The sequence below is a fragment of the Acinonyx jubatus genome, chromosome A3 (assembly GCF_027475565.1).
Source record: "Acinonyx jubatus isolate Ajub_Pintada_27869175 chromosome A3, VMU_Ajub_asm_v1.0, whole genome shotgun sequence".
In the NCBI taxonomy this organism is placed as follows: Eukaryota; Metazoa; Chordata; class Mammalia; order Carnivora; family Felidae; genus Acinonyx; species Acinonyx jubatus.
In genome coordinates this window covers 84,126,456-84,152,097 of record NC_069388.1, presented here as the reverse complement: position 1 = coordinate 84,152,097, position 25,642 = coordinate 84,126,456, and the positions used below count along the sequence as shown (strand labels likewise).

Sequence of the window (25,642 nt, the reverse complement as noted above, 5' to 3'; positions counted from 1 at the left end):
AAAATAATCAGGCAGGACTTCAGGTTTGAAAAAAAACCCAAAACTGTCAAATCCTTTGGGTTTTTCTACTTTCAAGTTCAGACATACAGTAAATTACAGATACGGGGGACAAAATAACATTCCCTGCATGGTGAACATTTCGATAGTCTAGTTGAATCTACTTTCAGTATCCATTTGGTACTAATTTCCCCAAGTTTCAAAGCATAAAAGTAGCAAATGAAATTGTAAAGCTCATATCCAGGGTACTAGAAAAAATAACAGCCATTATATGATGGCTGTCACTTTTTAAAGCCTGCTTCTGCTTGAAGAATTGCTGCAATAGCAATGAAAGAGGCATGCTTTCCCACCCATGATGTAATCTGCCTAGTTATGCTTGCCTAGTATTCTATAAAGGTAGAATCTTTGGAAAAAAGAAACAAGGCCAAACTTTGTGCAACCTATGGCTTTTACTTTCTATTACCAACACACAAAGTAAATGAAAAAAATACCAATTGTTTCTCTTTAACTCTCTGCTTCCTATTTCCAGATGCTTTAAATAGGATAGAAAAAGCAAGGCAACAAAACAAATTCCATCCACTGCATGAAGGTTGACCTATCAATGTTTCATTTGCAAAGAGTCAATAATAAAGTCATAACTATAAAAAGAAGGAAAACAATTATCGCTTAAGTGCCTCCTTAGTTCCTGAATTTTTTCCAGAAAGAACAATATGAGCCATATATTAGCACAGAAAAAAAGTTACTTTTTCCTTTTCATAAATTTTTTTGCTTCTTTCAAAAGCTCTTCCATATCTTCCTTCTCTTGGTCTTCCTGCCCTGGTTCCCAGTCAGAATCTTCATCTGTTGGCTCATATTCTTCTTCCTCATCATCTAGAAAACGGTCATTGAGGTCATACTCATTGGATTGCCCAACATTATCACTATCTTCATCTGATATGCTCCTCACTGAAAAAAAAAAAATTTTTTTTTCGGACACAACAGATCAATCACCACTCAAACCTGAGAGTAGAGATATCTAACTATAAAATGTCTTTCTCTGACAAGAAGTATTGTTACTTAAGACATCGCTAACCACCACAAATTTCTCGAAAGAGGGCTAAAATTATTCTTTGTTAGAATTCTAACTTTTTAAAAAACATTTGTTTAATTCTAACTCTTCCTACTAAGAGGATCCTGAAACTAAAATGTCCTGTGAGGGCACCTGGGTGGCTCAGTCAGTTGAGTGTCCGACTTTGGCTCAGGTCATGATCTCACAGTTCGTGGGTTCAAGCTCCACCTTGGGCTCTGTGATGACAGCTCAGAGCCTGGAGGCTGCTTCAGATTCTATGTCTCCCTCTTTCTCTGCCCCTTCCCCACTTGCACTCTGTCTCTCTCAATAAACATTAAAAAATTTAAAAATAAATTAAAAAAATTTTAAATGTCCTGTGAGATTCCTAATAATGGTTCCTTAATAATATAATCAAGCGTGCCTGGGTGACTCAGTTGGTTACGTGTCTGACTCTTGATTTCGGCTCAGGTCATGATCCTATGGTTCGTGAGTTCGAACCTTGCACTGGGCTCCATGCTACCTGGATTCTCTCTCCTTCTCTCTGCCTTTCCCCTACTCTCTCTCTCTCTCTCAAAATAAATAAGTAAGGATTGAGCCTCCCAAGCCTACCTGGGATTCTCTCTCCTTCTCTCTGCCTTTCCCCTAAACTCTCTCTCTCTCAAAATAAATAAGTAAATAAAATAATAATATCATAATCATATTTATGCTCTCCTACCCTCTGGGGCGGTAGAATGTATTTTTGTCCCAGTTATTTACTGTCCATCCCTGTCATATGATTATATTTAACCACCCCACCGACATCAGACTTGGCCAAAGAAAAGTAGGTGGAAGTGGTGCGTGTCACTTCCAAGGAGAAGCTTTAAGAGCCTTTCTGTAGTTTCTGCTGCAGCCATTTTCCCTCTGCCACAGTCTCCCTCATGCTACATACAGGCTGATCCTTTAGCTCGGCCTCCAGGATGAGAACACACATGGGACACACGAAGGAGAAATACACCTATTTATTGTTGTGAGGCGCTGAAATTTGGGGACTGTTATCACAGTAAAGCTGGCACAATCTGTGATCAAATGAGAAAATATGAGTCTACACATTTTGTAAAGTTTAGTTTTATAGATCTTCCAGTTCATGTTTCAGTGACTGGGATTGCTGAAAATATCAGGATGACTATGGCAACACCATTAGAATTTATAGGTTTCTAAATAATACCAGAATTATAATAGAATTTTTCCATCTCGAAATCCATTTCTTCCCTCATCCCACTTTTTTATTTTCATTGCAAGCAACAGGCTTATTTTAAGATAAGCTCCCTAGGATGATGTGAAGCATTTAAGAAACAAGTAGGAAGATTCTCTCTGGAAATCTATGAATGGCAGAGGACAATCCCTGCGTGAACACCAAATGTGGGAGTTAAAAATATTATTGTTTGTACTTCTGTATATGCTTTACTTCACCTCTTCCTAAAATGTTCACATGCAATAGACAGTTAAAAAACACAAAAAAGTAAGGTAATTTATCTGTCCTCTTAACTGCCATAGTCCGGACATTTACATTTTTCTTAATATCGCTATTCATTTCCAGAGAGGATTTGAGCCAGCTTATATTAATGAGGTCATAAAAAATACAAATGAAAGTAGAAACTAAGAACACAAAAACCAGAATGTAAACATGTCAGCCTTCATTTTTAACATAATTATTATAAATTGAGCATCAGGTTTCTCCCCAAGTTTCTTGGCAGCCAAGGCTAAAAAGGCTACATAATGATTTGCACAGTGCTCATTAGCATAAGAAGCACACCAGTCCCTTAAGGGAAATGTAGCACTGTATTTATTTGTATACATTTCTCATCTCCTGTAAGCATCCTGAGGGCATGTTTTACATCCAGCTAATCTCAACTCCCCATATAACTTTTATGATAGAATACATTTAAAAAACATTTAGAGGGCAGTTTGCAGATGGCAAAAGGAGGGAGGGAGGAGGGAAGAACATCAATATTCTTCTTGGCCATTCTGCTTTGGAAGTATTTCATATACATAACTAGTGACATCTCAGCAAAGCGTTTCCTTTCAGATTCAGAAATTACCCTGAAGATTTATAAGAGAAACATACATGAAGCTGAAACAACTTCAAGTTCTCCGCCTGCTTTATTGGCTGTTCCTCTTCTCTAACATACTCCAGTCTTATACCCTAAATTCCCAAATGTATATCCTAAGCCCTGACCAACACCTGAATTCCAGGCTCCTTTATCTCACTGCCTATATACTCTTTCTACTTGCATAACTAACAGGCATCCGAAACACATTCCCAGAACACAACTCTTGAGGTGCTTCACCCAAATCCTTTCTCTTATCAGTCTTAGTATATGACTTCTCCAACCTTGACCTTCTCCAAGAAATCTTGGAGTCATCCTTGAATATCCCCCACTGAAAACCCAATATCCAATATGTCAAGAGATCCTATTGACTCTGCCATCAAAATCTATCTGCCACTTCTCACTACATCTACTCCATACTCTGGTCCCCATACCATCATCTTCTTTTTTCAACCAGTTCCAATGTTCACCCAACTGGTTTCTGGCATCCACTCTTGTCTATTCTCCACAGAGGAGCCAGAAAACCTTCCAATAGCTTTCTATCTCACTCTGAATTAAAACCAAAGTCCTTACTTATAGGTTCTGGCCTCTATTGCTTCTTGGCCTTTTGGCTAAGATCAAGTGTATAGGTCCTGGCCTTAAGACCCTACACAACTGGCCCACAGCTAGCTTTTCTGATCTCATCTGCCACTCTTCACTTACTCGCTTTGTTTGAGTTCTACCCTTTCTCTACTACTGCTTATACAGTACAAGCAGGATCATCTCCAGGGCTTTTGGAGTCACTCTTCCCCTTGACTAGCATGCTCTTCCCTGAGATAATCACCTCTCTTATTCTCTCCTCCAAGTCTCTGCTCTAATATCAAATTTTCAGATTTTACCATCCTACCCAAAATGGCACCTGCCTCCCACCACACACACCCTTGTCATTCTGTCTGTCCTCTTACATAACTTTTCTTCTTAGCAGTTATCACTACGTGACATCATATAGTTGTTTACATGTACAGTGCCCACCTTTGTAAACTTCTACAAGAGCAAGACTTTGCCTCTATTGTATCCTCAGCTCTTGTAACAGTGCCTAACATATAGAAGACACTTAATATGTATATTTGTTGAATATATGAATGAACAAATCAACTGCTGAACACCTTTAGTTTTACAGAAATCCTTCATATTATAACCTACACTTTTATCACTAACCTGTCTATACAAAGAATTACAATAAAGACTTTTATTTAAATCCTGCTAATTGAAGGGGCTTTAAGCTTCAATGAACCCTGGAAATCTTTAGCAACTTATTGGGCAGGCTCATTTCTTGAGCAATAGGCCATATTATTTGTTTCCTCAAAAAATTGTTTACATCTATCAAATTGTCATTTACATAAACATTACACTCATATTCTTTTAATAGGAGGTTCAGAATCTAAAAAAAAAAAAAATCTGTAACAGAACTCCAAGTAGCTGGTAGTCAAATTTCATCCATTTTACTTCACATGAACAGGTATTTTGTGCTTTAAGTAAAAGCACCTGAAGAGTCAAACTCAGCTCTAGAATCCAGCTCTATGTCTTTTGTTAGTAGTGTCATGTCCATACTTCTTAACAGGGTTTTAAATGCTGACATGTGATTATCTTTCTGGAATCAATTATAATGGACCCTCCTTAGCCAATTAATTCATGACTTTAAATATTCCATAGTGTAGGGGCACCTGGGTGGCTCAGTTGGTTAAGTGTCTGACTCTTGATTTCAGCTCAGGTCATGATCTCATGGTTTGTGAGACAGCCCTGCATCGGGCTCCATACTAACAGCTCAGAGCCTGCTTAGGGTTCTCTATCTCTCCCCTCTCTGCCCCACCACCCCCTCCACTTGCACACATGCTCTCTCTCCCTTTCTCTCAAAATAAATAGACATCTAAAAAATAAATAAAAATAAATATTCTACAGTGTAAATGCCATCTAGATGGGCACCTACTTTTTTTTTTTTTTTAATTGCTGAAGGTGTTCTTAGAAAACGTACAGTTTCTGCCTTTTGATGTAACTGGTCCATGCAGATAGTGAAACTTTACTTATTTGGAAAATGCTCTGAATCAGCACACCTATTGATGTGAATTACTATATGATTTCCTGAACCATGGAAATAATCTCAAGAAGCCCGATTCTTAACTAAACATGGCTACCACCTAACCTAGGAATAAAATGCCTATTTTTACCACACAATTAGTAAGTTTTTATACAAAAGGGATATGAAGAACACTGAAATCAAGGCGGGAAAAAAATCCCATGCATGTATTCTCTAACCGGCAAGCTGAAACACAGTATAGTATCTGGATATCTGGATTTAAAGTGATGAAAGCAGTCATGTTCACATAAACCTCGCTAGTAGCACTGTTTGCTATACAGAAATTTCAAAGAAAGCTTCTCATACAAGGAAGCTTGTTGACTAGAGAACCAGGCAACATTCGATGAGGAATCCCATCACAGAAGATCCCAAGCCAAGACTCCAGTATTGTCCAGAGAATGCCGTGGTTGGTGAAAAGCTTATTAACATGCTAAACTAAACTAAACTAACAGGAGATACAGCAGTAGCTGTTTAACTGTTTACTCTACAACAAAACATAATTTTTTGTAGTGTTATTTTTTGTAGTTAAATTTCCACAGAATTAAATAGCATAATGCCATTTTTGAAAAAATAAGTGCCTATATGTAGCATTTTCTTGTATTACAACTACCTGATTTGAAATATAATTCTTGAGTGTGTCTGAGAAATCAGACATGAGCTTGTTTAGGGGCTCCTGGGTGGCTCAGTCAGTTAAGCGTCCGACTTCAGCTCAGGTTATGATCTCATCTCATGGCTTGTGGGTTCGAGCTCCGCGTCGGGCATTGTGCTGACAGCTCAGAGCCTGGAGCCTGCTTCGGATTCTGTGTCTCTGGCTCTCTCTGTCCCTCCCTACTCACGCTCTGTCTCTCTCTCCAAAACAAATAAATATTAAAAAAAAAAAAAAAAAGAAGTGAGGTTGTTTCTTCCAAATCAAAGCGAACTCAGAAGTCATTTTTTCCTCTACCTTCACTTAGAAACTTCTTGCTGCTAGTTTTCTGTTTTTATGTGATAGGCCATCCCCTTCATTCAACAAAAAGTCTCTTTAAAAAGCAGCATGGTAAGAGAAAGAGGCTAGACAGATGGGAGGGTAGAAGTCCAAAGATCTGGGTCATCAACAAGCCCATAAAAAATGAACAAGTCATTTAACTTAATGGCTTAATGGAATTTATGTTTTTATCTGTGAGTCAATGGATGTTGATTAAATTACTTCAAAAATCCTTTCTGAATTCTGATTTTAAAACTGAAGTTCTAATTTTAAGGCCAAAGTAGAAATCTTCATTTTCTCTACAGATCAGTGAGTAATATGAAATGTAGGAATGGACTGACAGCTTGACTGCATGAAGCAGTACAAGAGAAAGAGGCTGCCACTTATTTTTAAAAATTGATGGGTAACATCAGACTTCCATGATGGAAAATAACCACCGTTAGGGAAGAAACAAACTCTTAACACGTTTAAAACAACATGGTATTAACTGGTTGGAATTAGGCTACAGCAATTCCTGACTTTTCTATTTATGCAGAGGAATGTGTGATATCAGAATGACAATTCCTAAATTTGTATCTAATCTTTCTCTTAACAGTTTAAAATTTCATTGTCAACTCTTACCCCAAGAACATAAGTCTGAAGAGCTAGTGAAGAGTACAGTGTCAAATACATGTTGGAAGAAATGCTGGTTTTACAGAAAGAAAAGATTGTTCCAAACTGCTGATTTTTGCACACAGATTTCGGGTGTTAGGATCTAAGATGCCAGATGCCTCATAGCAGATTTACAGCTTAACATCAATAATTCTTCAGATTTTATTTTCCTTTACCATTCTGATCTACTTTATTATATATGAATTTCTTTTTTTAAATACCATTGCACTAGCCTTTTTCATATCCCCAAATCTCTCAGCTTTCCCCACACTAAGCAGCAGTTTATATAATCTCATTTAAATTCCATTAATTTTCACAATAGCTTTTAGAGCTTTTGGGTTCTACCTCTGGGGAAAAAAGCATATATAAGCAAATGTGCGCATACAGTGGCAGAACTAGAGAAATATTAAAATAGCTATCAGTAGAAAATTCTAAATTTCCAGGCACGAATGGTACTGACAGCACGGAATAATGCATATCACATAATGATAAAAGCCAGAATGACTTCAATAATCAGATGACAAAACGCTAATGATAATTTCTTTTAAATATCTCAAGAGGTAAGTTAGCTAAGAAAGTATAAAATAAAATTTTCCTGGCACTGATTACTCTTGCATTCAGTATCTTGTGCCAAAACCCCAGCACTTTAAAAAAGTGTGGAAAGTTAGTGAAATTTTAAGCCAATTAGATATGTAAGAAGTTTAACACATGATAGCATCAAACCTACAGAAAACAAAATGCACTACATAAATTGTTACGTGTATGGAAGAACTCTGCACACAGAAATGTTCTAGGAGTGCTACAAATCAGAAGTTAAATAGTAAGAGTTCAACGCAGTTATTTTAATAGTGGTACTATATTAAATTTTATTGTCTTATTGTGTAGTTATGATACCCCCACCTCAAATTCAACATGCTTAAACTTTAAAAAAAGGAGACGGGGTGCCTGGGTGGCTCAGTGGATTAAGCGTCCGACTCTTGATTTCGGCTCAGGTCATGACCTCACGATTGTTTGATGTTCTTTTTCTCTCTCCTTCTGCCCTTCTTTCTTTCTCTCTCAAAAAAACAAAACAAAACAAAAACAAAAAACAAAACAAAACTACCTGGTTCTTCCTCCTGATCTCTACGATATGTAAATGTCATCCCCAGTCACCTGATAAACTGTATCATAATTCTGAGTCATCATTATTTCCTTTATGTCATTCCAGCCCCCACACCATAACCAATTAGTTGGCAGATCTGATTTTTCCTTCAAACTCTCACTTGTATCCAATTCTATTTTTCCATTCTCATGGTGGCCACTCTAGTTCTGGCCCTTTATTCAATTGCCTAATTAACACCCAGAAGACTTCTCCCACTCTAATTCAGACTGTTCATTGTCAGAAGCTTGATTTGGATAAAATACTGCCTCACCATTATTTGCCAATGCACCCACACCTTTGGTCTAGCTTTCAAGAGCTTCTATAATCTGGCTTTGATATATCTTTTCATTATCATCCACAGTAACTACAGAAACTCTCCATGTTAGTTAAACTGATCCACTTACTAACTCCACACACAACTTACCATTTCTACCTAGATGTCCTTGATTGATCTATTATTTACTTTGACTGGGATGTCCTATACCTACCAACCACAAAGTTAAGAGACAAAGATGATTTAAATACAACCAAGGCCAATTTCAAGAACAACTTAGCATAAATTCCCACATCATGGTCTGCCCTGATAAGTCCCACTAGAAAATGCTCCTGCCCTTTCCTTGGAGATTTTAGACCATCTCATCACAAGCATATAGAGCCAGAACTGGTTCTCATGGATCTCTGTAACTCTGCTCACTTGGAAGACATAATAAATGAATAAGTGTACAACAAATTAGGTATACAAACATGATTAAGAACTTGGGCGATGTTAAACTTTAAGGATTTGGGAGATGAGAAAAACAAGGATGTTAGAATTCAGTGTTAAATATCTCTAAGTTAAGAAATACAATGAGACCCCCCAACATTCAATTTAATATTTGAAATACTCCAGACAACCTAATTTGTAAGTTTTAGAACAGGAAGAATGTTCTGACTACATTGCCATGTAACAACCCTTGAAAGTAGATTAAAAATAAAACTATCTATACTTTTTAAGAAAACTGTCTTTCCAATGAAAAGTTTTTCTTATAGCTGTTGCAAAAATATGTCTTCCTTCAGAAGATTCTCTAATAATAATTCAAAGAGACTTTCAAAGAAAATTCAGATATTTTTAACTATGCCATCTGATGCATATTGATAACTTTTAGGAAAATGGTTCCTATTTCTATAAAAATACAGATGTGTCAAATGCCTTTTCATGGGACAGTGTTAAACTTTGTCAGTGAAATATAGCTCTAATTGCTATACATTACATGACTCCTGGAAGGAAAGTTCATTTAACCACCATACATGCTATATCACTAGATACAGCCCCAGTAAAAAAAAAAAGTGTAACATATAACCTCTATACCCTATTAGCTCAGATAAAATGAGTTATTTGTGTCTGGAGCACTAAAGCATGAAAGTGTGTTTCAATGAGAAATTTCAAGTGGAATTCTCTTATGGTGAAATTCATTATTTTCATCACTTGGTTACAAGGTGGTTATGTTTACGCACACACAAGTGCATGGGGTCATAGCCTGTATAGTATGCATTTTATTCTCTCACTCTGTGGGCAGAAATACTGTATGCTGAATTGGCCTCTGCACTATATAAATGATATGAAGAAGCCAGAATCTGTTAAAGGTAAAAAATATTAGGGTTTGGAAGCAGGGGAAAGAGAAGGTAAAATAGAACTGCTGTACCTAGGACTGAAGGACACTTGATCATTGCTTCTCTGGTATCTGTCCTCCCTCCCTCTCCTTCTTCCAAAACTTTAGTTTCTGTTGGGGATCCCTGCAGTGACCCTATCTTGGTTCCAGGGATGGTACAAACTAATCAGTGGTCATAGTGATTGGTCCAAGAGTAAGAATGTGATCTAAACCAGTAAAAAAAGCGAATTTCCTGATTCTTCGTAGGAACAGTGAGAGCTAAAGTTATTCATCCTCTCTCTCTCTCCTTACATATAAACATGGGTGCTGAATAAGGATGCACATAGTTCCTTCGTTGGGACAGGAGCCAGTCTTAGGATAATAATGACGCCTCTCAAGACAGAATGATGAAAGGATATTGGGTCAGTGGTGACAATATTGACATTACTAATGAGTCAAAGCAGTAAATCTTATCTAAATCCATCTCTACTTCTGGATTTTTCACTTAAAGAAGTCAGTAAGTTCTCACTACCATTTAGGCTAGTTTGAGATCATGTTTTCAGGTACTGGCAAACAAAAGAATCAAAACAGATACAAGGATACATATACATTGTTATGCAGTGATTGTAGAAAACCTCTGCTACATAAAAAATTTATCACTATTTTTCATGTAAGAAAAATCATTAAAATCAGCAAATTCATGGAGGCAGAGATAAAAAAAAAATTCACATAAGTGGAAACTACATCTAGGTTCAACAAGAGAATCATTTGACAGTTTCATTTTGAGTTTACTCAAGTAAAATTACTTACCTGGATGTGTACTATGTCTATATTCTATCTTGTGCTGGGGATTCTTCCTAAAAAAAAAAAAAAAAAAAAAGGCAAATATAAGATTTTTCCAATCACTAAATATTAGTAAAGACTATTTAAATTAAACTAGAACACTAACCTACAAACAAAAATTAGGTCCCAATAAGTGTCTTATTGAAAAGCATTTGCTTTTTTGTTATTGTTGTTAACTATAGTCACTATGTTGTATGAAGCATCTGCTTTTTAATTACAACATTTATTAAGTGCCTACTACATGCTGGGCATATTTCTGGGGAAATATCTGCTGGGCAGATGCAAAGATATCCTGGTGAACCAAAATTTTTACCTCAAGACTTACTAGAGAAAAACAGTATAAGACAAATAAAATACAACATATCATATTCCCAAAATACAATACTGTATTTCTAAAATGTCAATGCCATATACCATATATAAAAATATAATGTAAAGTAGTGTATAAAACATAGAACACAAAGTATCAAATATGTGTGTCTATGTGTGTATGCATGTAATGTCTAACAGGATACTTCTAAGGCTCTTCTTGAATCCAAAGACCAAAGCACGTAAGTCATATCTCTAAAGATTGCCAGTTGTTATGAGGATACAGAAAAGTTAATTTGCATTGAGAAATTCATATGACATATTCCAAAGTCAAACGGAAACTACTGTTTGGATATCTATTTTTTATTATACGTACTCATGATCTCTTCTATTATTTTATTAGCTAAACGTGAATAAAATAGCATTTAGCTAATAAACTGCCCAAGCAGCACAAAATCCAAAGCAGTAACTGGTCCATCATTATCAGCTTGATGAGTACCTCTCTATGGTGGGCTAATATGGGAGAGCTGGGGGACACTGACAATAGGTATGTGCTGAGGTGCACCGCTCATACGAAGCTGTTGTGAGAATTCATGAAGAATACGGAGCAAGTCCTTAGTCTAAGGACGCAGTAAGTTGTAAGTAATTAATGTTAGCCATTGACACATCCATCACTGGTTCCAGAAATAGTCATGGGGCACTAATTGTATGTCAGTCTCTGTGTCAAGTGTCAGTGACATTGCTTATTGCTAATATCTCTTCTTTTTAGGATAGCATTTAATACAGTATAAGATTGCAACCACACAGTTAATTAGGGCCATAACTCAACAGTTTTGAAAAGTGGAAAAAAGATTCTACAAAAGATTGTGTATTTGGGATAATTAACCCAAATGTGACCTTTTAATGGAAAAGAAACTTCAAAGTTGAGAGAAATAAACTGGACAACTTAAATGCGGCAAAGAGAAGTGCAAATGAACAAAGCTGCTGTGATGATTTGTGGGAAGACCTTTCCTTACTGATGTGTTTAATTCAGCCTGAATTAAAATTCAATTAATGCTGGACAAGTCAGGGGAGGAAGAACAGACACATGAGGGACATTAATACCAAAATTATTCTTCATCAATAATCTAGAAAAAGACCGTTGGTCATCTGAGATTATTTTGGGTAACCTTTTAAAAACTCTGTGTGTGTGTGTGTGTGTGTGTGTGTGTGTGTGTGTGTGTTAAAATTAAACACACTGGTAGCTTTTTGTTTTGAAAAAAAATATCAAACATACTAAAAAGTAGCAAGATTAGTACCCTGAAATTCCATATACCTTCATCGAGATTCTTCAAATGTTAACCCTCTACACAGATGCTCCATTGTTGTTGTTGTTGTTGTTGTTGTTGTTGTTGTTGTTACTATTTATGGTCTTTTGAGATTGAAAACTTTTTCTTTTTTTAAAAAATTTTTTAAAAGTTTATTTATTTATTTTGAGAGAGACAGTGCAAGTAGGGGAGGGGCAGGGAGACAGAGGAGACAGTGAATCCCAAGCAGGCTCCATGCCATCAGTGCAGAGATTGACACAGGGCTTGAACCCACAAAACTGCAAGATCATAACCCAAGCCGAAACCAAGAGTCAGACACAACCAACTGAGCCACCCAAGAACTCCTCTCCTTCTTTTTAAAATGTATTTTTTTTTCAGGTCTTCAGCAGTCCTGTCTTTTCCCACTTTGCCTTTAATAATTAAGAAAAGAAATATTAAAAAGTTAAATACAGTCTTAATTGTTTGCCACCAGAGCCTCTTCCAAAATGGTATGGAGGTTCCTCAAAAAATTAAAAGTAGAAATACCATATGATCCAATAATTCCACTACTGGGTATTTACCCAAAGGAAGAAAAACACTAATTCCAAAGGATATATGCACCATATGTTTACTGCAGCATTCTTTACAATAGCCAAGATATGGAAGCAACCTAAGAGTCCATCGATAGACAAATGGATAAGGAAGATGTAGTGTGTGTATGTATATATACATATATATGTATATATGTATATATACACATACACACACACACACACACACACATACACACACACACACCAGAATATTACACAGCCATAAAAGTGGATGAAATTGTGCCATTTGCAATAAATAACATGTATGGCCCTAGAGGGTATTATGCTAAGTGAAATAAGACAGAGAAACACAAATACTATATGATTTCACTCTCACGTGGAATAAAAAAAAAAAAATGAATAAACAAACAAAATCAGAATCAGACCTATAAACACCAGGAACAAACTGACAGTTACCAGAGGGGAGGGAACTGGGGGATGGACAAAAATGGGTGAAGGAGATCTTCCAGTTATAGAATGAACAAGTCATGTGAATAAATGGCACAAAATAAGGAATATAGTCAATGATACTGTAAGAGTGATGGTGACAGATGGCGACTACACTGTGGTCAGCACATATAAACTTGTTGAATCACTAGGTTGTATACCTGAAACTAATGTAACATTGTGTGTCAATTACACTCAAATAAAAAAAGTACAGAAATGAAACCAAGGACTTAACAGAGACTCAAGTACAGTTTACGCACCAAATACCAGTTAAAAGACTGCTGATAACAGTTGTCAATGCCAGATAGACTGAAAGTGAAAACAACATTTTTAAAAGGCAGATGCAGGTGGGGAGCAGGTAGTGATTCAACCTCAAGTTTGCAGAAGGTGGTTCCCCTTCTCTATTATCTTTTTTATTTAAGTTTATTTTATTTATTTTGAGAGAGAGAGAGAGTGAGCGCATAAGCAGGGGAGGGGCAGAGAGAGGGGGAGAGAGAGAGAGAGAGAGAGAGAGAGAGAGAGAGAGAGAGAGAGAGAGAACCCCAAGCAGGCTCTGCGCTATCAGCATGGAGCCCAATACAGGGCTCGATCCCATAAACCATGAGATCACGACCTGAGCCAAAATCAAGAGTTGGACACTCAATCCCCTGAACCACTCAGGCGCCCCCTGTCTTCTCTATTATCCTGAAACACATCCATAATTGCACTCATATACCCCATCTACATAATCTAACCTTACATACTACCTAGGCAAACCATTTCAGAATGAAAGATTTCTAAAAAAAAAAGCTTAATACTTATATATTCCAAAAAGAGCAGAAAAATGTATTATGAAACTTTGTACTCAGAAAACAAAAAAAAGATTTTCAGCTCCATGGACAGATTTTCATCTGCCTTAGAGAGAGAAATGTTTCTTTGAGGCTCTGATAATAGTTTCCACCCTCTCACAGAACTTGCTATTTTAAGACAAGTGTAAGACTGCAATGGAGGCCAGAAGCAACTAGTTGATTTGGTACTCTTCCACATGTAGAGGCCAAACTCTATCTTGAAAACAAAGAAAAACTATCCTCTGTGATAAGTTCAAAAGTTTCCTGTTTAGGAACTTTAGGATATATTTCCAAATATATTTTCTTCGTTGATGATAAATATAACTCTCAGAATAGACACACTTCAGGAGGAAAATGAGCCAAGAAAGAAAAGATAGTATATCACATGCAAAAGTACATACTCAAAATAAAAACAAATTTTAGACATGTTTTGTTTATGTAGCAATTTAAATGTTAAAAAAATAAGTATTCTGAATGTTAAACTCTTAAATTATCTTCTTCTTCAAGGTACCCCATAATCCCAGTCCCAACCTTTATCTGCAGCTCAACCCTTCCTTCATTTCTACTCTGGGGAAGTAGTTTTTGACTCTTTGCCATTGATAGATACTTGCTCCCAGCCTTTTTGCCAAGAATATTCTAAGTATACATTGCCTAAGTTAAAATCACCTCCCTCAGAAAGGCAATGCCGATAATCACTGGGACACAGCCCTAGAATATGTCATCTATATCTACTGTTTGGTACTCACTACATAATTTCTTATGTTGTCATCTAAATTTTCAACACAAATGTGTGTGTGCACATGTGTGTTTTATCTCTATCATCCATCAAATCAGTCACTGGAAGCCACAGAGTTTTTCTTATACCTTTCGATACCTTTTATAGCACCTTCTACAAGGTGGCATTCAACGGTAATCTTAACAAATTTATCTACTAGAATATAATCAACTCTTTTCTTTGAAAAAAGTTTTTTAATTAAGCTTTTACATGAGCTCCCAAAATGATGGAATATTTTATATTTTTCTATTTTATAAGAAAAAAAGAAACTTGTTTTTGCTAGCTTTACTATTATTTCTTAAGAAAATCATTGTTGAGGGGTGCCAGGGTGGCTCAGTCAGTTGAGTGTCCGACTGTTGATTTTGGCTGTGATTATGATCTCACGGTTCATGGCTTGGAGCCCCATTTGGGCTCTTCACTCATGTAAGGTGCAGAGCCTACTTGGGATTCTCTCTCTCTTCCTCTCTCTGCCCCTCCCCCACTGATGCGCATGCACGCGCATGCTCTCTCAAAATAAATAAACTTAAAAATTATTTTAAGACAATAATTGTTGAAAAGAATGTGAAAGAATCATTTGCAATACAAATCGAAGTTTAAAATTCTAATTGGTTGGAATACAAAAAGCAGTTTCTAGGAATTTCTAAACTGATAAGATTTTCAGTTCATGCTCATACTTAATTTTTTTTTAAATAAATCCTAATCGATGGATCCTGATGTTTTCAGACCTCAGTTTTGAAAGGCAGTTTTTCTGCCGGAAAGATCCCAGAGAATGCCTATTCTATTAGGTTGGAAACAGTGTCAATGTGCTGAAACTGCTTTACATTCGCACAAAGTTAATAATCCAAGTACTCACTGAACCTTTTTGTACAAACCTAAGCCTACAATGTGTTAGAATTTCCTGCCATTAACAATTCATATTACTTCCCCAGGAAACAATGAAAATCTAACAATCATATTAAGCAGACTCCACTGTAATCAGTTTCCTGAGATACCGACTGCTCAGCATAAGACACTTAGCTCTGGTCAATCAACTGTGCAAGGAACACAGGAACACAGAGTCACAAATGCTTAAGAAATGGATGCCATGTGTCTTGGACCTGTTCTGACCTGGCTTGTTAAATGCTGGATCACTGGCATTGCTATGAAAGGGGTTCAGGTTTCAGGATCAAAAGAGCTGATTTTGAATTTGAACTATACCTTTTACTGGTTGTGTGATTCAGGACAAGTCCTATAAACCAAGCCATCATTTACTCATCTGTAAAGCAGGGATAATACTGCTTACCTCACACGGGTTTGTTCCAAGGGTTAAATATGTATATATATGTATAAACACTTGTAGGCTATTAAGCATATTCCAGGTGTCAGCTATTTTTATAGAAAAAGAAATTAATGGGTGACTATTCGACCTGACATTCTGGCTCAGGTCATGATCTCACAGTTTGTGAGTTCAAGCCCCACACTAAGCCCACTGCTGTCAGTGCAAAGACTGCTTTGGATCCTCTGTCTCCCTCCCTTTGCCCCTCCCCCACTGATTCTCTCTCTCTCTCTCTCTCTCTCTCTCTCTCTCTCTCAAAAATAAACATTTTTTAAAAATTAAAAACAAGAAATAGAAATTACTTTTGCTTTTAGATAGCCAACAATGTTTGGAAACTCTATGTGTTAGTAAAAGTAATTGCCAATTAATACTAAATACCTGATTTGGCTTTCAATAATACATATTATTATGATTGAATATTTTCCCCATACTTCTCACATTTATATAATATTTTCTAACACTTACCTATGCATATCTCATTTTCAAAAATCAGTCATTTCATAACAAAGCAGAATGTCTTTTTCATACAACCCTGGGTTGAGGCTAAGTGGCAATTCTGTGCAGCTCCATGGGGACATATTGAGCATCTGAAATAACTTTCAAGAATAATGCCAAGTTCCACTAGGACTTTTTCCTAATAATGAATGGAAATACTTAGAGTTCATTCATAAAAGATTTACATCCATCTTTTTCACAAATGCCATTTTCTGTAACTTAGCAGGCCTCAAAATCCTGAGGCTCTGAGTTGGTTTTTTTCTCATTATTATTAATTATTAATGGTAATCTTTAATTTCTACCCCTAAAACTATAGACCCATAACACACTGGGTTTCAGGAGCTGTTATATTTTAAAATACACATTTTCAAAAAAATTTTTTGCTTTTTATGATATTGGTATTTGATACGTATCGGAAGGAAGAACACTCTAGGAATAGGAAATAGAAAATACCTGTAAATTTGCTAAGGCCCTGAGGTAGGAAACAAACTAGGATATCTGGAAAAACACACAGATTTGTGTAGCTCAAAGAGAATGGGTGAGAAAGAAAACAGCAGGAAATGAAGTCAGAGAAGGGCTTGTAAGCTATGATAAAGAGTTTTGTGGGAAAGTATTGGGAGATTTTGAGTAAGAAAACATGACAGGACTTAATTTTAGAGAATTACTCTGGTTGCTTGGAAAATGAACTACTGGAGGTCAGGAGGAGAAACAGGGGTATCTGTTAAGAAGCTACTGCAGTAGTTCAGGTAAGAGATGATGGTGGTTATGACTCAAATAGTAGAGGTAGGGGAAGTAAGAAATGGTCACGGTCTTAATATGTTTTCAAGGCTGAAATGGCAAAAACCACTGATGGACTGAATGAGTCATGTGAAGAAAAGAGAAGCATCAAGGTTGCTTTTAGGTTTGAGGCCTAAATACTGTGTGAATGGTGAAGTCATTTACACAGGTGAACACTTGGGGAAGAGTTGTTTACTAATGATAAAAATCAACAGTTCTGTTTCAGATGTAATAAGTTTGAACTACCAAAGTGTGAGTCTGGTGTCATTAAATTGAATTAGATCTTCTCAGGAGTAAGAACAGAATACAGAAGGGCTGCAATCAGAGAACCAAGCCCTGTAGCCCTGTAATAATTACAGGTAGGGAAAAGAAGAGACAGCAAAGAAGGTTAAGGAAGAGCAGCCAGGAATATAACTGGTCTGGCTTTATGAATATGAATAAATTGCTCTGTGTTCTGGATAACCCCACTACTGAGTGCAGGACCCCAGAATACAAATGATCCAACCTCTGTGTTTTCCATGTTTTCATGAGGAGTTGAAGCCCAGGAAAATCAAATGACATGCAAAGTTATGCCACAGAGTTAGCATAACCATCTACAACCTAAGTCTGCCGACTTAAAAACCCATTATCTCTCCACCGTATGCAATACCTAAAGATTAACTAGGCAACAGTAACAAAAACAGAATAATACTGTTTATTTTTGTTTACTTCCAAAGATTTGGTAACTTAATACCAAAAGTTTTAAATGAACCTGAAGTACTATTTTACATCAGCTTCTATAATAGTGACTAGTACATCGGATGCCCAATATTTGCTCAATAAATAAGTGATCATACTATTATTTTTGTTTTCATTACAAAATAATTTATCTTGCATCTTTGAAAGCCACCATCTATTTTAAAACCTAAAGCAAAAACATGAATCCTATGTTACCAAATATCTAAGTCTCAAAATTTAGGGAAAAAAAAAAGAGTTACCAAATACAGTCTTCATTAAATAAAAAAAGAGAGTAACCAGCATGAGATAATAGAAAGTAGCCAATTTGTTAATTGAATATCATTACAATTTACTATCTATGCCAAAAGAACTCTGAAATTCTTATATATGTGCAATTAACACTAAACATAACAAAGGTAATCAAACTTCTTATTATGAAAATAGATGCATATTCAAATAAAGGACCAAGAAAAACAAAGTCACAGAAGACATTCCAGTACATTTTTTCAAGGCTATATAAATATAATTGATGTGGTTACTGCTACTTCTAAATGAAGTTTAAAAAAAAGTATAGCCATGTCTTATGTAACACTGCACAGCTAAGCAGTGTATTTAGTCTAAGATATATATTCTTCTAAGATTATATTCTTACACATGATTAATGAACTGCAAGCATCACAAACAATAACAGGTTACCCCCTCTGTGTGCAGATCCTATAAAAGTGGATAAGACACTATCAACTTTGATTATTAACTAAAAATGATTGACAGGTCTCACATGATTGATTCTGGAAATCTCAACTACCAGACAACTGAGTTTTTCCTTATTAAAACCTATTCATTTTGCTTCAAATAAAATAATAATGGATTTACACTAAACACACATTCCTAATTTTTATGAAGCAACTCCCCAAAATCAGTATCTCCTGGTTTGAAGCATACGTTTGCATACATGATCAATTAAGATAATATTGCAATAACTTGGGACACTTTTCAAAAACAGGAGATAGAATGAAATTTTAGAGCATACCTATAAATTTGGATTAGCAAATAACAAAAGATAATGAATTTACTATCAAATACACTTTTTTAATTTTTTTTATTTATTTATTTTATTTTTTAACGTTTATTTGTTTTTGAGGGACAGAGACAGACTGTGAGTGGGGGAGGGGCAGAGAGAGAGAGAGACACAGAATCCAAAGCAGGCACCAGGCTCCAACCTGTCAGCACAGGCCCCGACATGGGGCTTGAACTCATGAACTGTGAGATCATGACATGAGCCGAAGTCGGATGTTCAACCGACTGAACCACCCAGGCACCCCTCAAATACACTTTTTTAACAATGATTTATGCTTGTTGCAAAACACTGTGTTCTTTCAATTATAGAGATCATGTTGTAGATTCATTACAATGAGAACACTTACAGTTGATAACTAATACACTTCCTTACATCATCCCTCTTAGAAGGTATTATAATTTAACGTTTTTTATTTATTTTTGGGACAGAGAGAGACAGAGCATGAACAGGGGAGGGGCAGAGAGAGAGGGAGACACAGAATCAGAAACAGGCTCCAGGCTCCGAGCCATCAGCCCAGAGCCTGATGCGGGGCTCGAACTCACGGACCGCGAGATCGTGACCTGGCTGAAGTCGGACGCTCAACCGACTGCGCCACCCAGGCGCCCCAGAAGGTATTATAATTTAAAAAATTAGAAGTAGGTCATTGGCTTCCAAAAACCAACAAGGCACCGACTTTTTCATTTGCATAATACATACCTGCCTTAAGTTTTGTAAATCTAAGTTAATGTATGTGAGTTTGACTTTACATTTTTGTACTAAACTGACTGAAGATGGACTCTATTCATTTGTGTGTGTGTGTGTGTGTGTGTGTGTGTGTGTAAGGTTAGTGCTTAATTTAACAAACGAGAACAGGAATAATGCACTGCATTAAATCCTATTACACACCAGAGGAAATGAATGTGTCAGAGGCAGACGCAGCAATCACTAGGTTATACTAGATATTAAGTATCTAATGTTCTAATTCAGACAAGTACCTTAACCTAATCAAAAACATTAAACTGAGCAAGTCTTCTGACAGACTATAGTAAACAGCTCAAAAGGAATAAATCAGATTAAATTGGCAAGATACTTAAAACAACATCAACTAGTTCTTTTTGTGAGGTTTAAAAAAGTAGAATGTCAAACAAAATTTTAGTAATGCCTGTTGTCTAGAAAAGAGTAAAATTTAATAATTATCTTTTTAAATTATCTATTTATTAAAGTGTGTTTATTTTGAGAGAGAGAGCAAGAGAGAGCACAGGAGTAGGGAAGGGGCAGAGAGAGAGGGAGAGAGAGAGAGAATCCCAAGCAGGCTCTGTACTATCTAAAGCCTGATGCAGGGCCTCAACTCAGGAACCATGAGTTCATGACCTGAGCCCAAATCAAAAGGCGAACACTTAACTGAGCCATCCAGGGGCCCCTATATCTTTTTTTAAACATCAACCTCTTATATAGGCTTTAGGAATCTTTATTTTTACTGTAGTATGCATTTAATATGTGATTCATACTGGTTTTTCTGTTTTACTCATGGGATAGAAATTGTTGAAAATGACATATACCCATATATGTACATTTTGGTGTTTTCATATTTGCTCTATCATGATAAAAACTTTGGCTGCAGACAACAATACTTAGCAATACAATACAATACCATATAACTTTAGGTAGCTGACATAAGATTATAAGACTAATATTATTTAGTCTTATACACTAAGATTATTTAGTGTATTGTATGCAGTTGAATATATCAAAAAGAGAAACTGACTTGCACACATTCAAGGAATTAGAAGGAAAAACTAGAAAGCAAAAAGAAAAAAAAATCAACCTAGTATTTCACTTGAGAGACTGTTTTTACTTGAGGATAATTCTTACCCTGTTTTGTGAAGGCAAATTTTCAAAGATTAAAAAGCAAACAAAGATGTTTCAGCTTGTAAATTTCATCTCCCAAATGTAGGCTTATCACAGCTCTACTTTCAGAAAACATACATATATAATTTTCTAAATGTAATAATTTCTGGCTGATTTTTGTGGGTTATTTTATGATCTGTGAGACTTCAATATTTTTCTTCTGTGGCTCTAGGAAAAAATCTAGCACGCATTTACATAAAAACTTGCTTTCAAGCAAACTAAATTAGAACATTTTATCATTCTGATACAGTAGGCTTCTATTCCAGCATTGTAAAAGTAAGGAGCCCTGAGACGGTGCCGCTCCTGCCTGAGGTATCACATCAGCAAAACAACATTTAGATAATGCTCATGTCTCTATAAATGCTCTGCTTGACCAGAAACACAATATATCCAGTCTGCCAATCCCCAAATGCCATACCAACTCTGTCTGGGCTCTATAATTATTTCCTTGTTTCTTCTTACCTCAAATAAGGTTGACTAAGTGGCCCCAGCCAATCAGATATTTTCAATTTTTCTCTTCCTTGTTCTTTATTCTTTATCCTCTAAAAGCTTCCCACCTTCCAACCCATTTTGCAGTTCTCTGAATGGAGACCATCTGCTTCATGAAGTGTTAAATAAAATTTGTTTGTATTACCTAATTGTCTTCTTTAATCATTTTTAATAGCACTAAATGGTATACAGCTTAACAATGATACACTCTTGAAAATCAAGACTGTTAAAGAGTAAATTGCAAAACTAAAGTGATGTTATATTATGATAAATGACATATTTACTACATCGTGTTTTTTGCCCAATAGTAATAATGTGACCAGAAAAAGTATATAAATATATATCATGCTTCAGTAACTAGGCATGATCCAAAAAATTTTCGTTGATCCAAAAAACTTACAATTTCTTCAAAGTACCTTATCTGGAGTTTTTTCTTCCAAGTCCAAAATAATACTTTGCCATTTGAATAAAACATAACCACTACTGGGGCTCCTGGGTGGCTCAATTGGTTAAGCGTTCGACTCTTGGTCTCAGCTCAGGTCTTGATCTCAGGGTTGTGAGTTCAAGTCATGTGCTGGGTGTGGAGTCTACTTAATACTTTAGAAAGCTATGCATTACAATGGTGGAGTCAGGCCATGCCAAGAGAAATGCTGGAGCAGAGGAGAGAAGAAAGAAACTTGGTTTTGATCTCACTGGCTTTGGAGTCTTAGGTAACTCACTTAACCTTTCTTAGTTCCCATTCCCTTATTTGTAAAATAGTAGTCAGAGTAAGTAATCAGATCTAACATTCTCCAAGAGTCTCTCTGTACTGCAATTAAAATTAACAAGGGAAAAAAAAATCTTCAGATTTTTATCTCTAAGTTAGATCAAGACACCAAGCAGCTCAACAGATGAAAAAAATACACTCTGTGAATATGTAAATATATTTAGACATAGATCTGAAAGTTTCTATTAGCATATGTGGATCACTGGCATTGGAGTATTTTCTCTTGACTACTCTCTCCTCTGACCTCTCTTAAAGAGACCGATGACATGAAGGCAGCAATTTTTGACACTATTTTTGACAGTATTTGACATTGATTATTTTTAAGAAGGTTTTGTATTTTATGTTCATTCTTCTCAAGAATAGGCACATTTGGATTTTGAGAAGGATACAGAACATCATCACAGGCCAATACTCTTAAGAAGTAGGAAAAAACTGATAAACTATAAAAATTATTTTTATGAGGGAACTGTGGGAACAATGAGAATTTTGGACTATTTAAATTCTACAGAGAAAAAACCCTTCCAAGGTTATCTGACAATCACTGGCTGTTTTCTTCCCTAGAGGTCTTTACCAATTCTTAGTGTGGGCTGAATAATAAGATTTGAGTCACCTGGAGGAACTCTAGTTGAGAGAAGATAAACGAGTAGAGCTTTTCATGGTCTCACAGGGTTGTCATGACACCTTGAAAACTAAAAGAACCCCAACACAAGGCTGATTCTTTCTTTAAAAAAAAAAAAAAAAGAATCATTTATTCTTTAAATAATAAATAAACTTTTTTTTTTTTTTTTTTTTTTGAGAGACACAGAGAGACAGAGCACAAGCTGGGGAGGGGCAGAGAGACAAGGAGACACAGAATCCGAAGCAGGCTCTGGGCTGTCAGCACAGAGCCTGACGTGGGGCTCGAACTCACAGAGTGTGAGATCATGATCTGAGCCAAAGTCGGATGCTTAACCGACTGAGCCACCCAGGCGCCCCAAGGCTGATTCTTCCTAAGAAACATTTCCTAAGTTCCTGGGAAGTATGAGAGGTTTAAGGTCTGTGTCTGAAACTTCAAAAAGGCAGAATGAAATCTCTAATTCATGTTGTGCTTCACAGATAAAGTCCCACTAGGGAGAAGGGATTGGCAACAAACACATAACTAGTCTCCCCTCAAGAAACATGTCAGAATTTAGGATGCATGGGGTGGTGGTAGCCTAAGTGGCTAAGCTCAAAATCTCCAAAGGGAAGTTTTAGAGCTGAGAAGACAGAAACCTGCTTTTCCATCAAAAGTCTAGAAAAGTTATGCCAAAGGAACAGGGACAAACCAAAGGCAGACTGAGTTTTATTAAAATATCAACCTAGGTATTACTTATCTAAATCTCTAACTGGACAGAGATGACTAGCTCCTACCCAAACAGAGGGGGGCCCTCACTGATGAAAGATAACATGCACAAAATGCAATATCTGCAATTATGAACTTTTTGGATAGGTTTATTAGCAGACTAGACACAAGAGAAGAGAGAATTACTAAACTCTAAGACAATCAATAGCAAATATCCAATCTGAAGCACAGAAGTGTAAAAAAAAAAAAAAAGAATGGAAATAATAAAACAATGTATAAGAGACATATGGGGCATGCTTAATTAGAGTAGAAGAATGAGACAGAACAGAGAATGGGGCAGAGTAATATCTGAGAAACTAGGTAACAGCTAAGTAATCTCCTCAAACTAACAAAGACATCAACCTTCAAAAAAGTTCAGTGAACCCCAAATAGGATAAATGTAAAAAAAAAATCATATCTAGAAACACATTAAACTGTTGAAAGTAAAAGCAATGAAGGGAACCTGGGTGGCTCAGTCAATAGAACATGTGACTCTTGATCAACTTTTAACAGAAGCTATGGATGCAAGTCAATGGAACAACATCTTCAAAGTGCTGAAAGAAAACAAAACTGTCAAGCTCAAATTCTACACCCAGTGAAGAGTCATCAATCAAACAATCAATCAATCAGGACATTTTCAGACCCATCAAAGCTGAAAAATCTTCTTCCATAAGATTTTCACTAAAGAAATATGAAAAGAAGTTCCTACGACTAAGAAAATTGGCCCAGATAAAAGGATAAAACTTCAGAAATAAATGAAGGCTACCCAAAATGATAAATACGTCAATAAATGGAAGTGAATGCTAATGCTTAAAACTTAAGAAAATAATAGCAATGCCTTACAAGTTGACACATGTAGAGGTGGAAATATATGACAGCAATATTTTTTCAAAAAGGGCAAAAGTGAAAGTAAATGAACTTAAATTGACTCGTAGGATTACTGTTCTCTTTGGGAAGTGGTAAAAGAACCAACTGTATAGTAGACTGTAATAAGTCAATGATGCTTATTAAAATCAAATGTAACTAATGAAGAAAGAAAAAAAGATATAACTAAAAAGTTAATGGAGGAAAAAAAATGGAATGAAAAACGATCAATCCAAAAGAGGTCAGGAAAAGAATAAAGGAACAAGGAACATGTGGGACAAGTAGAAAACAAATAGTGAAATGATAAAATTAAACTTAAAAATATCTATAATTAGGGGCACCTGTATGGCTCAGTCAGTTAAGCGTCTGAGTCTTGATTTGGGCTCAGGTCATGATCTCACTGTTGTGTGACTGAGCCATGTGTTGGGCTCTGCCCTGGGTGTGGAGCCTGCTTGAGTCTCTGTCTCCCTCCCCCTCTGCCCCTCCCCTGTTTGCGTGTTCTCTCTCTCTCTCTCAAAACACACACACACACACACACACACACACACACACACACACACACACAGCAACTGTATTCAATGTAATTGGACTAGCAATCCACTGAAAAAGCAGACTGTCAGACTGGATTAAAAATAAAACCAGTGAACCAATTATATGTCATTTGCAAGAGACAGGCTTTAAATATAAGGACAGAGGGGGGCACCTGGGTGGCTCAGTTGGTTAGATGTCCGACTTTGGCTCAGGTCATGATCTCACAGTTCGTGAGTTCAAGCCCCGTGTTGGGCTCTGTGCTGACAGCTCAGAGCCTGGAGCCTGTTTCTGATTCTGTGTCTCCCTCTCTCTCTGCCCCTTCTCTGCACGTGCTCTGTCTCTCTCTGTCTCTCAAAAATAAATAAACATTAAAAATTTTTTTAAAAATAAAATAAAATAAAAAGTAAATAAACATAAGGACACAGGTTGAAAGTAGAAGGATGACAAATGACATCACACAAACACTAAGCAATGAAAGCTGGAGTGGCTATATTATATTACACAAAATAGAAGTTCTACTTCTGGTAATGACAGAGGAGATCATATCAGACTAAACCTCCCGCAGGTAACAATTATACTCTGTTAAAAATATAAAAACAATAATCTTGGGGTGCCTGGGTGGTTTGGTTAATTAAGTGTCCGACTCTTAATTCA

General features: G+C 36.3%; 1 protein-coding gene across 3 annotated transcripts in view; it reads right to left on the bottom strand.

Moving 5' to 3' along the window:
- Positions 1-427: 427 nt before the first annotated feature.
- The window catches only part of APLF (aprataxin and PNKP like factor), an 83,390-nt gene continuing 58,175 nt past the window's right edge, over positions 428-25,642 (bottom strand). For 2 of the 3 annotated variants that reach the window (XM_053200689.1, XM_027072310.2), the window contains 2 exons: positions 10,440-10,486; positions 428-942 (listed from right to left, as the gene is read on the bottom strand). In XM_053200689.1, coding sequence (XP_053056664.1) covers positions 737-942; positions 10,440-10,486 — 253 coding nt within the window. In that variant the 3' untranslated portion in view covers positions 428-736. Of the gene's footprint in view, positions 943-10,439; positions 10,487-16,489; positions 16,659-25,642 lie in introns of those variants that run through there. The other variant, XR_008289368.1, reaches the window with a different exon arrangement.